At 59.4% G+C, this 15,941-nt stretch overlaps 3 protein-coding genes across 10 annotated transcripts in view; all 3 read right to left on the reverse strand.

Annotated features, from left to right (window-relative positions):
- Positions 1-725: 725 nt before the first annotated feature.
- JOSD2 (Josephin domain containing 2) lies at positions 726-4,796 on the reverse strand. 7 transcript variants are annotated; one of them, XM_082607503.1, is made up of 5 exons: positions 4,668-4,796; positions 3,853-4,058; positions 2,226-2,351; positions 1,125-1,319; positions 726-1,022 (listed from the first exon to the last, which is right to left on the reverse strand). In XM_082607503.1, the coding sequence occupies exons 1-5, from the start codon at positions 4,707-4,709 to the stop codon at positions 923-925; spliced, it is 669 nt and encodes a 222-aa protein (XP_082463629.1). In that variant the 5' UTR covers positions 4,710-4,796; the 3' UTR covers positions 726-922. The 7 variants fall into 7 exon arrangements, with proteins under 7 accessions (XP_082463629.1, XP_082463628.1, XP_082463633.1 ...); XM_082607502.1 differs by having other exon boundaries at positions 3,853-4,061; XM_082607507.1 differs by having other exon boundaries at positions 3,899-4,058; positions 4,626-4,796.
- Positions 4,797-5,009: 213 nt separating this feature from the next.
- Positions 5,010-7,382, reverse strand: ASPDH (aspartate dehydrogenase domain containing). 2 transcript variants are annotated; one of them, XM_082607500.1, is made up of 7 exons: positions 7,276-7,382; positions 6,836-6,980; positions 6,493-6,577; positions 6,251-6,400; positions 5,724-5,878; positions 5,181-5,327; positions 5,010-5,092 (listed from the first exon to the last, which is right to left on the reverse strand). In XM_082607500.1, exons 1-7 carry the CDS (start codon positions 7,328-7,330, stop codon positions 5,056-5,058), a joined length of 774 nt encoding a protein of 257 aa, XP_082463626.1. In that variant the 5' UTR covers positions 7,331-7,382; the 3' UTR covers positions 5,010-5,055. The 2 variants fall into 2 exon arrangements, with proteins under 2 accessions (XP_082463626.1, XP_082463625.1); XM_082607499.1 differs by lacking the exon at positions 5,010-5,092 and adding an exon at positions 5,948-6,168 and having other exon boundaries at positions 5,159-5,327.
- Positions 7,383-10,786: 3,404 nt separating this feature from the next.
- LRRC4B (leucine rich repeat containing 4B) overlaps positions 10,787-15,941 on the reverse strand; it is a gene marked incomplete at its 3' end in the record, with an annotated part of 38,885 nt that continues 33,730 nt past the window's right edge. Inside the window, exon 3 of the mRNA XM_082607264.1 lies at positions 10,787-12,619. Within this exon, the coding sequence (XP_082463390.1) occupies positions 10,787-12,619 (1,833 nt within the window). The remainder of the gene's footprint in view (positions 12,620-15,941) is intronic.

The following is a 15,941-nucleotide window of genomic DNA, read 5'->3' on the forward strand; positions in this document are numbered from 1 at the left end:
GGGGCCTGGGGGAGAATCCGTTTCCTTGTGTATTTCACCTCCTAGATAGAGGCTGCCTGCGTTTCCTGGCCCGTGACCCCTCTTGTCTCAGAGCGCCCCGCTCCGTGTAGCATCTCTTTGACGCTGCTTCCTTAGTCATGTCTGAGATTCTCCCACCTCCTTCACTTTTTTTTTTTTTTTTTGGCTGCACCGCTGTGCATGTGGTATTGACCAGGGATCGAACCCATGCCCCCTGCCGTCGAAGAGCGGAGTCTTAACCACTGGACCACCAGGGAAATCCCGTGCCTGCTTCACTTTTAAGGGCCCTCGGGATTACATCGGGCCGACTCAGACAATGCAGGATAATTTCCCGATTTTAAGGTCAGCGGATTAGCAACCTTCGTTCCCCTTTGCCACGCATCTGAACATATGCGCGGGTTCCGGGGATGAGGATTTGGGCATCTTTGGGGGCCATGACTGCAGTTGGTAGATGAGTTGGGAGTCAAGAAGTAAACCCTCTCCTTCTCCTTGGGGCTCATCTCCCTAAACACCCTGGACTGCATCTCTCTGTTCACTCCTGGTCTCTCCCAGGAGCCTCGAGAGGGCAGGCATTTGCATTGTTTTCCCCTGGGCCCACCCCCATGAGGAAACTGAGGCCCGAGAGATCCTGGCCAGGCCCGCCTGGGCCTCTCTGATGAACCAGCGTCGCTGAAGGAAAGGGGCCCCCGGTGAGACTCAGGCCAGGCTGGGAGCAAATCATCCATCGGGTTTATTGAGGCAGCAGGGGCTTGGGGGGGGTGGGGGGGATGTGGGGAAGGGCTGGGACCTCCGCTGGGTCCACGAGGTGCGCGGGGCCTGGCCCTTCCCCCGGCGCTCGGGAACCGGATGTGGATGCGCGGGGCGCCACGGCCGGCGGGTGGCCGTGGTCCCCTCCTCCTGGGGGTCAGTCTGTCCGCAGCCAGGAGCCCTTCTCCTCCACCTCCTTGGTCACCACCAGCAGCACCTCGCACAGGCCCTGAGCCAGCGCGGCTGCCAGGAAGGCCCTGGGCGGAGAAACGGGGAGACTGAGGCCTGGGGGGTGCCTGGGGTTGCCCCCCGGGGAGGGAGGTCTGGCGCCCAGCGCTGGAGTCGCCCCCTCCCCTCACCTGACACCATCCTCGTTGCCCAGGACCTCGGGCGCCCGCAGCTTGGAGTCCAGGTTGTAGTAGACGCCGTCCACCTGGCGCAGGGCCACCCAGTGCCGCCGGCGCAGCGGCAGGGAGAGCAGCCCCAGGGACACAGGCGAGGGCAGGTTCAGGATCAGCCCCAGCACCCGGGGCAGCGCCAGCTGGGACAGGGGCCTGCATGGCGGGGCAGGGACGCCGCGGTCAGGGCCCGGCCTCCGCAGGCGCCCGCCGGCCCAGCGTTACCGGGTGTGGGGGACCCAGGCTGGTGGCAGCATGGCTGCCCGGGCCCACCCAGGGACTCTCTTCCACCGACCCACCCCTTGCTTCCTTCCACTCACCTGCTCCCCCTCCCCACCCAGACCTCCCAGTCAGCCACCCCCCACCCAGCAACTCCCCCTTCACCATCCACCATCTCTGCCTGTCCGTCCATTACCCGTCCGTTATGCGCCCAACGACTCCAGCACCCACCCCACTCCCCATCCGGTCCTGACGCATCTACTGCCGATTCTACCTGTTATCCACCCATTATCCACCACCTGCCCACCCACTCACCCATCCAGGCCTCCCAGCCATCGAACAGTCGCCCAGCATCCAGCTACCCATCAACGCTTCACCCATTCATCACCCGCCCGCTGATTCAGTCAACCAGAAGCCGGCCAGCAGCCAAGCGGCTTCTCCACCATCCACCCAGCTCTTCATTCATTCTTCCATCCACGTGTCCGTCCATTTATCCGTTCGTTGACCCAACTGCCTATTTGGCATCCACTGCCTACCAACTATTCATCCTTTATTCACTCAGCCACCCAACCATTCATCTCATCCCATCACCCAACCACCCACCCAGCACATCCAGCCACCCACTCACCATGCACTTCCTCACCCAGTTACCATCAGCCTATCCCACTGACCATCGAGTCATCCGTCTACCACCTCCCAACCCCTCAGTCTGCCAGCCGTCCCGGTCCACCCATGCAAACCTTCCACCCATCCCCTCCTCCTGCTTTGTCCCACACTGACCACCATCACACCGCACCCACTGTGCCCAGCTCAGCACACAGGACGCAGTGCTTTCGGTCGCACCTCCTTCTATCCCACCACACGGCGGCCAGGCCCTGCCCCTGCAGGGCGGCCATGATCACGTTGACGTCATAGTTGCCGGTGCCCAGGAGGCTGCGATGGGGGTTCAGCCGGGAGTCTGGGGCCAACCTGGTTGGGAGGTGGTCAGGGCCTCCTGAGTTGGGGGCTCCCTGGAAAGGCCTCGCCCTCCCCAACAAAGCCAAAGAGTCCCAGGGTCCGTGAGTCACCCAGCCTTGGGACTCTTCCCTCTCTTCGATCCCCGTGACTCATCAGCCCCAAGCCCTGCTCCTGTTCCCTTACGCTCCCTGCCCTGGCCTCAAGGATGCGTGCCCTGTCCCTCACCCAGCTTCCAATCCTCCCCCTCCCGGGGGCTCTTTCTACGCCCAGCACTGCCTCGGCCCTGCCCCTGCTCCCGGCCCTTCCTGGCACCCCCGTCACCCCAGGAGAGCCCCAGCCCTTCAGCCTGGCCTTGCAGATCTGGCCCCTGCTGGCCTCCTGGCTTCAGGCCCATCCCACCCGTTGCAGCCACCTGTCCCCAACCACATCTCCTGTGCTGCTACCCCCAGCCTTCCGTCCAGCTGTCCCCCGGCCCAGGGGACCCACCCCGCCACCGCTTGTCCCTCTGGGCTCGGCCTCCTCGGAACAATGGCCCTTTGTTCTGTCTCTGGGCCTTTGGTGGGCAGGGCAGGGGGCGGGGTCGGAGAGGGGAAAGTTGTGTATTCTTTTTCTGTGTATCTGTTTCCCTGGCTTCCCTCAGCGCAGGGCTCGTAGCGGACTCATCTCTGGGTCTCCAGCATGGCCTTGCCATGAAAGAGTTGATTGATCCCTGTTTTGAATGACAGAGGAGATGAATACATTCTAAAATAATCAGTCTGAGGGGCTGGGACTTTGCCTGAGGATGCTGGGGCAGGGGCACGGGCACGGGAGGGCTGTGAGCAGGAGATGGGGAGAAAGGGTCATCTCTGGGTGTAGGATCATGCTGGGAATTGACTGGAGGGGAGAGACTGGAGGCTGAGGGGAGGGTCTAGGAGATGATGGGGACAGAGCTGTGGGGACAGAGAGGAGGGGGATCAGGCAGAGAGATGACAAAGGAGTGATGTTTGAATAGTGAGGAGGAACATTCCAGGCTGCCAAGAGGAGAAAGCTGTGCCAGGCAGAAAGAATAGCCTGTGCAAAGGCCCAGAGGCACCATGGCGGGGCTCTTTCGGGGACTGGAGAGGAATTTGCTTGGAGGGGAGCAGTGAGATACGAAGCGACAGAGACGGGTGGGGATCACAGCACACAGGGTTTTGGTTATCAGACTGCAGAGCTTGGGACTCCTGCCAGGGGTGCTGGGGAGCCATGGGAGGACTGGGAGCAGGGGAGGGGCAGGGTCATCGCGGGAGCTCTATGTAGCCTGGACTGAACGAGATAAACCGGAAGCTGGGAGGCCAGAGGAGAGTGGGGGATGAGGATCCAGATAAAAGGATGTGACCTGGTCTGGGGCTGAGGCGAGAGGGGTGAACAGGCGCAGTAGGCACTCTCAATCTCTGAGTCCCAGAGTGCAGCCCAGGCAGGGGATGGGACAGCAGAAAGCCCCGGGGCTCTCTCCGCCCCTGCCTTGCTCTGAGACCCAGGTGGGTTGCCCCACCTCTGTGAGCCCTGCTTCTCCAGGGGTTGGGGTGGGTGATGGTCACCTCTTGCAGATCTCATCGGCAGCCTCCTGGCTGAAGAGCTGCTGCTGCAGGACGTTGTTGAGGGCGTGGACGGCACAGAGCTCCAGGCGTTGCCGTTCGTGGTACACGGAGGGCGGGCTTGGCTGAGCTCCTGGGGCCTGGGACATGCCGTCCTCGGCTCCTGCTTGGGGGTGAGGGTGGGGGAAAAGGTACTCAGGGGCCTGGGATCAGGAAGCCGAACCTGCCAGCAGGCCCTGGGGGCACCGTCATTGAGTGGGGGCTCAGGCAGCCTGAGCGGCCACCGGGCCACTGACTGCTCTCCTGGCGCTCTCCTGGCAAGAGAGTACCTCCATCCCCTATTTCTAGGAAAAAAGCTCTCTCTTCTGCTCACTTAGCAACAGAGGACCACCCCCGCCACATCCCTAAGTGAAAGGGTCCCCTATGGTGGTCACCTAGCAACAGAGAACCCCCCTCCCCTGTCCCTAGGTAACAGGCTTCCTCTCTGGTTACCTAGCAGCAGAGGACCCCCACCCCCCCACCCCACTAGGTAACCAGTCTCTCCTCAGGTTACTTAGCAATAGAGGAAGCCTCCTCCCCTGTCTCTAGGTAACAGGGTCTCTTCTGGTCGCCTAGCAACGGAAGACTCCCCTCCCCTGTCACTAACCAACAGAGTTCTCTCTTCCTGTCACCTGGCAACAGGGCCCCCTTCCCGGACACCGAGTAACAGAGCCCTCTCCCCGACCCGTACCCCAACCGTGGCGCTCGCCCGTTGCCTGGCAACGACCCTCACCCCGCCTGCCTCTCTGTTCCCCCGAACCGGGGGCTCCCGCATCCCCCTGGGCGGCAGCTCTGGCCTCCGAGAACAGGGCGGGCAGCACCGCGCTGACTGGGCAGGAGGGACGGACTACAGCTCCCGGCGGCCCCCGCGAGCCGGACTACAACTCCCGGCGACCCTCGCGAGAGCTCCTGCTCCGCACGGAACGCCTGGGCAGCGTGGCCCGGAAGTCCGCTCTCGCTCCCGAGAACGCGGGACTACAACTTCCGTCGGTCCCCGCGGTGAGAACCGGAAATGTGCCCTGAGGCGACCCTCTCCTTCGCGCACTTCCACGCCCCCTGCTACTCGAAGGATTCTGGGAAATGTAGTGAATAGGCTCTCGCGATAGCTTCCAGGGGTGTTGCTACTCTGTATGCCCGCTCCCTGCGATGACATCATGCCTAGTGTGAAGACAAAGCGTGACGTCACAGAAGGGAAACAAGTGATCAGTCAGCAGACTACGCAGGGAGAAGAGCCTCCAATATTTACTGAGACAGGAGGGAGGTCTGGGGATACTGAGGCAGCAGCGGGACGGTGGCGGTGGGAGGTAAATAATGAGATGAGGATGTCCTCTTGGGAAGGAGGAGGCTTCTTAGCAGAGATGGATCCCCGGCTTGGAGGGCAGGTGGCAGCAGCCTGTGGAGGAGATACGGGGAATGAAAGGCTGAGACAGAGAAGGAGTGACAGACACCTGGAAGAAGGGACAGACCAAGGTGGAGACCTAGAGGGAGGGACTGAGACCCAGAGAGAGGGACCAAATTCCAGAGATAGAGGGACAGAGACAGAGACTCACATGCTAGAGTCCCAGAGAGAGGGGGACACGGAGGCTCGGAGAGAGGAGACTTGGACAGAGACAGGGATCTATAAAGATTCAGCGTCGTGGAGTAGAAGGTTAAGGAGACTCAGGGATAAAGATCAATCGATAGAGACAGAATCAGAACTGCAGACTCAGAGAGCCTGAGACCCAAGCTCTGCAGAGCACAAGAGCCCAGGGCTTGGGGAGAGGAGCGCCGGGGAGGAGTGTGGCCGCACCCAGGAGGCTGCGCCAGAAGGTGGTGATGGTGGCAGAGCCGGTGACAGCGCCTGGCTCGCTGGGGTTCTCTCTGCGGGTGTGCACAGCAAAGCTTCGGCCTCTGGGGCCCGGGGGTCCGCTCAGCTCCACATCCACCACATGCACGTCCTTGAGGCTGGGGCAAGCAAGGTGGTCAGTCCGGCTGGCCCGGCCCCAGCCCAGACCCACGCTCAGCTTCGCTCACCTGAAATCGGCCACAAGCACCCCGATCACACGGTCGAAGCCCAGGCTGGGGGCGGCCAGGGCAGCGGCAGCCATGGTGTTGGAGTTTCGGGGGGCAAGGGGGCAGAGCCCGCGGACAGGGCCTTCATAGAGCACAGTGCGAGGCCCAGGGCTGTGCGCCGTAGCCAGGGGTCCCTCAAGCCGGAAGCCATCAGGGTGTGTGGCCATGGTGACACGGAGGCTCTGGAAGTGAGAGCCAGAGTCGGGGGGACTGGGGGTCTCTGTTGGCCCCCTCCGGTTCCCAGGGAGCCCAGCAGGCCCTCACCTGGAGGCCCCCGGCTTCGTCCAATCTGGCGATGTCCTCAGTGCCCCAGAGGGCCCCCCGGGCCACGAACACAGTGTGGCCCCAGCGATGCGAGGCCTCCAGGAGCTGCCGCTCTGTGGCCTGGTCAGCCAGGGCTGAGGGGGATCCCACCTGGGGCAGATGAAGGTAGGGAGGGGCTGAGGTCAGGAGATGGATCCCACTTTAGGGCGGGGTGATGCCAAGGCGGAAGACACAGAGCTCACCAGGAGATTGGCATAGCGCAGGATTTCTGCCCCAGATTCGTGGATTATTTTGGGATGGGCCACTTCCACCACAAGGTCAGGGTGCCTGGGAGAGGGGAGAGAGGCAGCGAGGGCCTTGAAGAGGTATTAGACCTCCCCTCCCCAGATTCCCTGAGTCTATGGAGGCCTGTCACTCTTCACGCTGGCCTGGGAAGGGAAATAGGACAGAGGCTTGTCCTATTTCACATTTGGGCGAACCAAGGTCCAGAGAGGGTAAGGGAATCACGTGAGAGCACACAGCACCTAAGGGGGGCCAGAACAGGAGCTTCAGAGAGTCCCACCCTGCCACGGCGAGGTCACTGACCTCTCCCCGAGGGCAGCAAGGTCCTGGAGCTGAAGGGTAGCGGGCACACTCCCCGCCATTCGTCCTGCGTCACGGTTCCAGACAAAAACAAGTTCTAGGCCCAGCTCTGGTCCCTGAGTCAGCAAGTGGGAGACCAGGGACTGTCCTGGGGAGAGGGAAGGAGACTCAGAGAGAGGGGGACAGAGGTGAGGGAGGGAGTACATTGACCCAGAGTCGGGGGACACAAAAACTTAGGTGGGGGCAGAGACTCGGAAAGGGGAGGACGGAGATCCTGAGGGGGCTGGAGCCCCGCGGTGAGGAGTGGAAGACACTTGTGCAGACAGAGGCAGCCAGGCCACAGATAAAGACACAGAAGAAAAGTATGTTTGTGGAGGACACAGGGGCTTTTGAGGCTCTAGAAAGGGGCCTGGGGAGGAAGCCCCAGACAGTCAAGGACTCACCGAGGCGGCCGTAGCCCACTATCCCCACCTTCCTCGGGACCGTGTTGAGAGCCATGCCCTTGGATTTGGTGGCCTGCGGTCTGAGCTCTGCAGCTGCTTGCTGCCTCCCATCCCCCCACCTCACCCCACACACGAGGTTTGGGCAGCAGCTGAACTTTGGACATTTGACCCTTGAGCCTCTCTGGAACCCTCCCCCTCCCCCGCTGTGGCCCAGAGGTGGGGGTGTGGGGGGCGCCACCTGGGGGCAGGATGAGAATCCTGGGAGGCAGTGGGTGAGATGTTTTGGGGTTCCAGGGCCCTGTGTGGCGCCCCCCCACCATGTATGCAGCCCATTCCTTCTCTGCATCACATCCTTTTCCTGCTGATGTGGAAAATTTCCTCTGCAGTCCCCTGCCCCCCTTTCTGGCCGGCCAGGTTGTCATGGAAACTGCATCCTGCTTGGGTTGGGGTAGAGAGGGTTGGGAGCAAGAGAGAGGAGATGGTGATGGGGACTCTGGGCTCTGTCTGTCCCCTTGCTCCTGTGTTTCCAGTCCCCACCCTGTGGCCGCTCCCCCCACCCCCCCCATGCCTTGGCACCCGTGTTTCATCAGCATTCCTCCTCCAGTGTTTTCCTCCCTTGGTTCTGTCTCCATCTCAGATCTCTCTCACTCCCATCGCTGTCTCTCCACCTTTTCCCGCATCTCCATCCCTCCAGCTGCCGCCCCTGCCTCCTCTGGGCTGGCTGCCATTCTGTCTCCAGCCAGGCCCTCATCTCCCCCAAGGTCCGAGGGAGGCCTGGCCTGGTCATGCCCCTCTCCCCACAAGACTGCAGGAGCTGGAGTTGGGCTCATCCTAGCCTCAGTGGCCCCCAACCCCACCAGCTCCCATGGAGGGGTCCCTTCCCCCGGCCCCTCCTCGAACCTCCCTCCCTCCAGCCTGACCATCCTTCTGTTCACCTTGACTTCTCACCTTTTATCCTCCCCTCCCCCGGCCACGATGCCACCAGCCACCCCTCTTTGGCCCCCTTATATTCTCACTCCCATGCCCATCCCTCCGCTCTCCCCACCTCCCATGGCCAAGGAGAAGCCTGCGAGGCCTGTGGAGGCGCCGAGGGCCCCCCCCAATGAGCCCCAGCCACGGCGCCTCGCGGGTGCCTGGCATCGGAAATGGCGGAGACTGCGGCAGTGTCGGCTCCCTGCCCCCCCCACCACCTGGTACCCGCTGCAGTGCTACCATGGCAACCAGGATCTGGGGTCCTGAAAGAGGACGACAGAGAGAAAGAGAGCATGAAAGCGGGAGCGAGGGGGAGCCAGGCGTCGCACTAGAGGAGAGTCCCAAGCAGACAGGCCAGACAGATAGGGCCTGGGACCCCAGACACGTCGCAGCAGAGGCAGCTGCCACGGGTGATAAGGGAAGAATTTGCTTTAAGAGCTCCAGGTGGGGGCGGTGGGGGGAGATAAGATGCTGTGGGGCAGAAACAGGCAGGGAGGAGGCGCAGGGCCAGGCGCATGGACCCGGTCCAGGCCCTCTCAGAGGACACAGGGCCCCGGTGGGGTCGTGGGGGCTTCCTGCCCGCTCCACCTTCAGTCGTGGACTCCACGGGGCCTGGCCGTCCTGCGCATGCGCCAGGCCTGCCCTGTACGCGGGCCAGTCTGGGCCGAGGGGAAAATGGGGCTGAGGCGAGAGCTGCTCCCGGGGGCCCAGCCCTGTGTGTCCACAGCTATGTCTGCCCAGAGCAGTGCCTCATCCTGCTTCCACTGGCCTCTGTCTAGACAGCACGAAACGGCGGCCCTGGGGCGGGGGCCTGGTCCTCTGGAGGCGGCAACGCTGGTACCTTGGCCTGTCCCAGCCGTACCAACACCTGCCCAGTGGCCCGGCCGACCGCTGGCATTTGCTCCCACTCGCTGGCTTTTGTCTCTCCGAGGGCTCTGCGTGTGAGCTGCCCTCCTGAGCTGCAGGCAGCCCCCCTCCTCCACTTCCTGGGCCTGGGCTCTGCCTCCTGCTGCTGACAAGACCGAAGTGCAGCCCCTCCTGCTCCGCTGGCCCCAGCTCGAGCACGCCTCTCCCCCTCCCCCACCCAGCTCACTCCTTGCCCCCCCTTCAACGTGACCCGCTTTCTCCGCGCGGCAGTGTCTTGAATGGGACCCTCTCTGGTTTGGCTCTGAGATGGGATGAATTGCGTCCTCACCTCCACGACCTGTGGATGTGAACTTATTTGGAAATAGGGTCTTTGCAGATGACCAGGATGAGGTTGTACTGGAGAGTAGGGTGGTTTCCAATCCAATATGACTTATAAAGAGGGGAAATTTGGACACAGAGACACACATGCACGGAGGGAAGGTGCTGTGGAGACAAGGGAGAACGCCCTGTGGAGACTGGGGTGACATTGCCACCAGTCAAGGAACATCTGAGGCGACCAGAAGCTGGAAGAGGCAGAGGACCCTCCCCTACAGGTTCTAGTGGGAGCACGGCCCTGCCCACACATTGATCTTGGACTCTAGAACTGAGACACTAAATTTCTGTCGTTCTGAGCCACCCAGTCTGTGGTACCTTGTAACGGCAGCCCCAGGAGATAGGCCCCCTAGGTTTCTGCTGTGAGGTGGGAGGTTGGGGGAGAGGACCCCAGCACATGCCTCAAAAGGGGTGCAGGCAGAATAAACACAAATGCCAGGCATGCTGGGTGACCAAGCCCCTCTCTAGGGCCTCGGAGGTGAAAGGGTGGGGGCCTAAGACCACTCAGAGGTGTCGGCTCTCCCACTGACCTTCCAGTTGGGGCCTGGAGTTTTCCATCTTCTCATTCTACTGCCCACCCATGTTCCCTTTCTTTTCTCTCTCCTCCATGCTTTCAAAACCAAAAAAAAAATTTTTTTTACTTTTCCGTGTTTTTTTTTTTTTTTTTTTTTAAAGTAATTACAGAGCAGGTAGTCGTTGACGCAAACCTCCCTTCAGTATCAAAAGAGTCTGTGGGGCAGGAGAGGGCTGGGGGCAACGGTGGGGAGCGGGCTGAGGCCGCCCCGCCCCCGGCTAATGGGGACCAGGGGCCGGGAATGGTCTCCCCCAGGGCAGGGCCAGGGGCTCGGGAGGCTCTGACGACGTGGCTGTCTCTTCAGTTTAGAGGGCGGGGGGTGGGGGTGGGTGGGGACAGGCGTCAAACTGCAAAAAATGAATCGTAAAAGGAGGGCTGTTGGGGATGAGGGGAGAGGACACCCCTGAAAAAAGCTCCTCTCTCCCCCGGAAGGCGGAGGGCCGGGAGCAGTTGGTCGGGAGAGCGAGGAGGAAAAGCGGAGGGTTCCGGCCACTCCCGTCCTGCGTCCCCTCCCGCGGCCGGGGAGGGGGGCGAGGCCGGAACCCCGGGGGGTCCATTCCCGGAGCCCCGCACTGTCCTCGCTGGGGCGAGCTGCCCTGGGGTGCGGACGCGGGTGGGAACCCGAGCTGCCTGCCCCGACCTTCCCTGGGCGGGGCTGGGGCTGGGGGGAGGGTCCCGGTCCGGCCCCGCCCCGGGGGGCCCCCCCTGCCCGGCAGCCCGGAGGCTTCAGATTTGCGTCTCTTGCACGTTCTCCTTGGAGCCACTCTTGAAGAGCAGAGGTTCGTGGATGGAGTTGAGGCCGGGCGGACCCTTGCCCCCGCAGCCCCCGCCACCGGGGTTGCTGCTGTAGTGCGCCTTGAAGGCGGCCGCCACGTAGTGGTGGTGGTTGATGTGGTCGCGCTCCAGGGCGGGCAGGGCCAGGTGGCTGTCCCCGCCCCCGCCGCCCCCGCCGGCCACAGCGGCGGCGGCGGCCACGGACACGGCGGAGGCGGCGGGCAGCTCGTCCTCCACGTTGATGATCTCCACTGTGCGCGTGGGCCCGTGGTGCTTGTGCAGCTGGTGCTGCCTGCGCAGCTTGTAGAAGGCCACGAGCATCACGGCGGCCATGAACGTGATGGCCACGAAGCAGCCGATGATGATCTTGGTGGTCTTCATAACGTCGTCCAGGTCCTTGAGGGCGTTCTCCGTCACGTCCGTTATGGGCACCGTGAACGCCTTCTCCGTGGGGCGCGAGGAGCGCGGGGCGGGCGCCGTGGTGGACGACGAGGCCGGGCCGGCCGCCTCCCCCGGCCGGCCCCCGCCCCAGACGCCGTCCGTCGTGGGCCCCGGCGGCTCCTTCTCGGTACCCCGCGGCTGCAGGGCCTCCTCTCCGGGCTGCGTTTCCAGGGTCTCCACCGTCACCGTGGTGAAGTAGGTGTAGCCGCCGCTGCCCCCGCCGCCGCCCCCGCCCCCGAGGCCGCCCCCGGCGCCTCCAGCCGCCACGGGGTCCACGGCCGAGACATTGAGCGTGGCCGAGGCGGTGGTGTTGCCGGCCGAGTTCGTCACCATGCAGGTGTACTGGCCCGTGTCCTGCACGGTGACGTTGGTGAAGTTGAGCGTGCCGTCGTGCAGGACGGAGATGCGCACGCGGTAGGAGCCGTGGGTCATGAGGGTGCCGTTGGGCGTCAGCCAGTTGACGGAGGTCATGGACGTGCCCGTGCGGCACTTGAGCTCGGCGGCCATGCCCTCGGTAACGTTGAGGTCCGTGGGCGGCTCCACGATGACGGGCGCGTAGCAGGTGAAGTGCGACTGGTCCAGCTCGCCGATGTAGCGCCCCTTGAGGCCGGCGGGCGCGTGGCAGCGCGCGCAGCACGTCGTGTTGCTGGGCACCGTCTCCTTGAGCCACCAGCTCAGCCAGAGCACGTCGCAGTTGCAGTGCCAGGGGTTGTGGTTCAGGTGGACGCGCTCGAGGCGGTGCAGGGGCGTGAAGAGGTCGTGGGGCAGCGACATCAGGTTGTTGTGGGACAGGTTGAGCTCCTCCAGCGACTTGAGGTCGTCGAAGGCATTGCGCTCTATGGTGGCCACCTGGGCGTGCATCAGCCACAGCTTGCGCAGGCTGGTCAGGCCCTGGAAGGAGCCCGGGCGGATCAGGTCCAGCCGGTTGCCTGACAGCTCCAGCTCCTCCAGGCGCACCAGGGCCGTCAGGTTGGGGATGTCCTTGAGGTTGCACATGCCCAGGTTGAGGTAGCGCAGGTTCACCAGGCCCTCGAAGGCTGCCTCGGAGATGTACTCCAGCCGCTTGAGCTCGCCCAGGTCGAGGCGGCGCAGCGAGGGCACGCGGTTGAAGGCGTACGACGGGATGCTCTCGATGGGGTTGTTCCGCAGCCAGAGCTCCCGCAGCTTGGACAGGTACTCGAAGGCCTGCGTGGGCACCGTCGTCAGCCGGTTGTCGAACAGCTCCAGGGTGTTGAGGCTGGGCAGCCCATTGAAGGCGCCCACCTCGATCTTGCGCACCAGGTTCTTACTCAGCTGCAGGATCTCCAGGTGCCGCAGGTGCTTGAATGTGTCTGTCCGGATCACCTGGGGTCGGGAAGGGGCGACACCATCAGTGATACTGATCCTAATGGCGTCGACCACAGAGGGTTGTTTTTTTTTTTTTTTCGGTGTATGATTCTTTTATTTCTTGACAAACACACACACATAAATGGATTAAAAAGTAATGTTCATCTAGAAAAATTTACCCCCAAAATGCAAAGCAGGTTTCAATGAGCTTAGATTTCCTGTACGGTAGAAGTAATGCATTGTCCGCTTACACGCCCATCCATTTTTCTAACCCAAGCTAAGGGCTGGAAAAAGAAACCTGGAACAGTCCCAAGTGAACACAGAGGGTTTTTAAAAAAAATTATTTTATTAAAGTATAGTTTATTTATTTATTTATCTATTTTTTGGCCGCGCCCTGTGGCTAGCGGGGTCTTAGTTCCCCAACCAGGAATCGAACCCGTGTCCCCTGCGGTGGAAGCGCGGACTCCTAACCACTGGACCGCCAGGGGAGTCCCTAAAGTATAGTTGCTTTAATGTTAATTTCTAATGTAAAGCAAAGTGATTCAGTTATACATATATGAAAATATATGTACATATTCATATATGAAAAAGAATATATATACACATTCTTTTTCATATTCTTTTCCATGATGGTTTATCACAGGATATTGAATATAGTTCTCTGTGCTATACGGTAAGACCTTGTTGTTTATCCATTCTATATATAATACTTTGCATCTGCTAATACCGAACTCCCACTCCAACCCTCCCCCCTCCCCCCTCGCCCTTGGCAACCACGCGTCTGTTCTCTATGTCTGTCTGGATCACAGAGTTTTGAGTGCTGGTGAGGGTGCTGAGCCTCCCCGTCTCTCCACCTTTGCTGTAAGACCATGAGCTCACTGTGGAAAGCAGTTTGATGGTTTCTTATAAAGTTAAACAGAGAGTTAGTTACACAGGACCTGGCCATTCTACTCCTGAGTATTTCCCCAAGAGAAATGACAGCAGATATCCATCCAGAGGCCTGTGACGGGTGCTTGCAGCATCTGTGTTCATTACAGACTAAGCCGGAAATGACCCAGTGTCCGGCAGCAGGTGAAGGACCGACGCTCTATGTCTGTAGGATGGAACACTATGGCTCAGCAATGACAGGGAATGAACTTTCCACACAATGACTTGGATGGATCTCACGGGCGTCAGGTTGAGCGAAAGCAGCCAGATGCAAAGGAGCACGTGCCGTAGGACCCTGTCCATTCCACAAGCGTGTGTGTGTGTGTGTCTGTGTGTGTGTGTGTGTGTGTGTGTTGAGGCAGGGGGAGGACAGTCTGGGAAGGGGCACGAGAGAACTTTCCGGGCTGACAGAAATGTCCCTAGTTGGGGTGGTGCCTACAAGGGTGAATGTAACTGTCAAAACTCCCCAAACTGGGGACTTCCCTGGTGGTCCAGTGGTTAAGAATCCACCTTCCAATGCAGGGGATGTGGATTCGACCCCTGGTAGGGGAAATAAGATCCCACATGCCGTGGGGAAGATAAGCCCGTGCTCCAACTAAGTCCGCAGCGCATTACAACTAGAGAGAAGCCCACGTGCCGCGACGAAGAGCCCGCATGATGCAACTAAGACCTGACGGGGCCAAATAAATAAATATTAAAAAGAAAACAAAACTCCCCCAACTGTACCCATAACATGAGAGGCATTTTATTCTATGTAAATTACACCTCAATCAAAAAGATTAAAAATAGGGAACTCCCTGGCAGTCCAGTAGTTAGGACTCTGCGCTCTCCCTGTGGAGGACCTGGGTTCGATCCCTGGTTGGGGAACTAAAATCCCACAAGCCATGTGGCATGGCCAAAAAAAAAAAAAGATTAAAAATAGTTATGCCAGCAGCTAACATGCATCGGGCACTTCTTGGGTGCCAGACGCTGTTCAAAGTGCTTTAGAGCCAACAACTCAATCCTCCAAACTGTCCTGTGAGATAGGTGCTTATTCAATACACACAACTCTGAAATCCACAGAGCTCTGAAAACCACATTTCTCATAACTTTGGCACCAAACCTGATCAGAACTCATGTGAAGCTGTTTAAAGCTTTTATTGATCCCACTCATGTGACTATTCAAAGATTCCACTCTAGAAACATACCCAGATTTGATAAGGGGTGTAAGATCCACTGGGGGTGCTGTAAAAATCTATGCTGTATATTAATACCTTTCTAATATCAGATGCCCAAACTCAACTAGCCTCAAGTGTTTCACATGAGGGATTAAGAATTATCTCCATCTAAGCGGGAGGAGATGGAGGCACAGAGAGGTGCAGTGACTTGCCCAGGGATGCACAGGAGGGGCTGGCAGATCTGGGATTGGACCGAGCTTGTCTGGCTCCAGAGTCACGGCTCTTAATCCCTGAACTTGGCTGCCACCTCTCAGGGCTGAGGCTGATGCACCACAGAAGGGGCAGTGTTGGGCTGGGCATGGAAGGCAGAATCTTACCAGATTCTTCCCACTGATCACTGAGCCAGGTTCACTGAGGCACAGAAGACCATGCAGCCATCAGATAGCGTTTCTGAAGCCTAGTTAACGCCATGGAAACACTTGCATTATAATATTAAGGGGATAATGGTGAACTCTAGGTAGCATACCGTGTGCTTGTCACTTTGTAGAACTAAAAAAAGCAGCTGAGGAATTAGGTATCTGCGTATATGCACCAAGACAAGACTGCAAGGAAATGCCCTAATCACTTCTTAGTGCTGAACTCCAGCTGATGAGGATTATGGGCAATTTTAACTCAAGTTATTTTTTTCTTTAATGAACAAAAATTACTTTTTTTTTTTTTGGCTGTGCTGCACGGCATGTGGGATCCTAGTTCCCCGACCAGGGGTCGAACCCGTGCCCCTGAAGTGGAAGTGCAGAGTTTTAACCACTGGACCGCCAGGGAAGTCCCCAAAATTATTTTTAAGTAGAAAAACACTGTAAAAACTTTAAGAAAAGACTCTACCTGGGAGGCACCCAGCATAAGGAAAATAATATTCCTGGTACAGTTATCATCATAAGACAATAACAGCCACCATTTCTGCCAGCACGATCCAACAGAAATATGACACCAGCTACCTGTTTAATTTTAAATTTCCTAGAGGCTACATTAAAAAAAAACCAAGACAGATGAAACCAATTTTAATAATTGATTAGCCCAATAGGTCCAAAATATGATTTCAACATGTAACCAAGAGGGAAACTTACAAATGAGATATTTTACTCTCTTTTCCCACTAAGTCTTCAGGGGTCCGATGTGTGTTTCACAGTCCACGCCCTCGGCAGCAGGTCCTGCATTTCCCCTCGATAACAGTATATTGTGAGCGTTTTCCCGAATCA

This window comes from Mesoplodon mirus (assembly GCF_964341445.2).
Source record: "Mesoplodon mirus genome assembly, chromosome: 19".
Lineage (NCBI taxonomy): Eukaryota > Metazoa > Chordata > Mammalia > Artiodactyla > Ziphiidae > Mesoplodon > Mesoplodon mirus.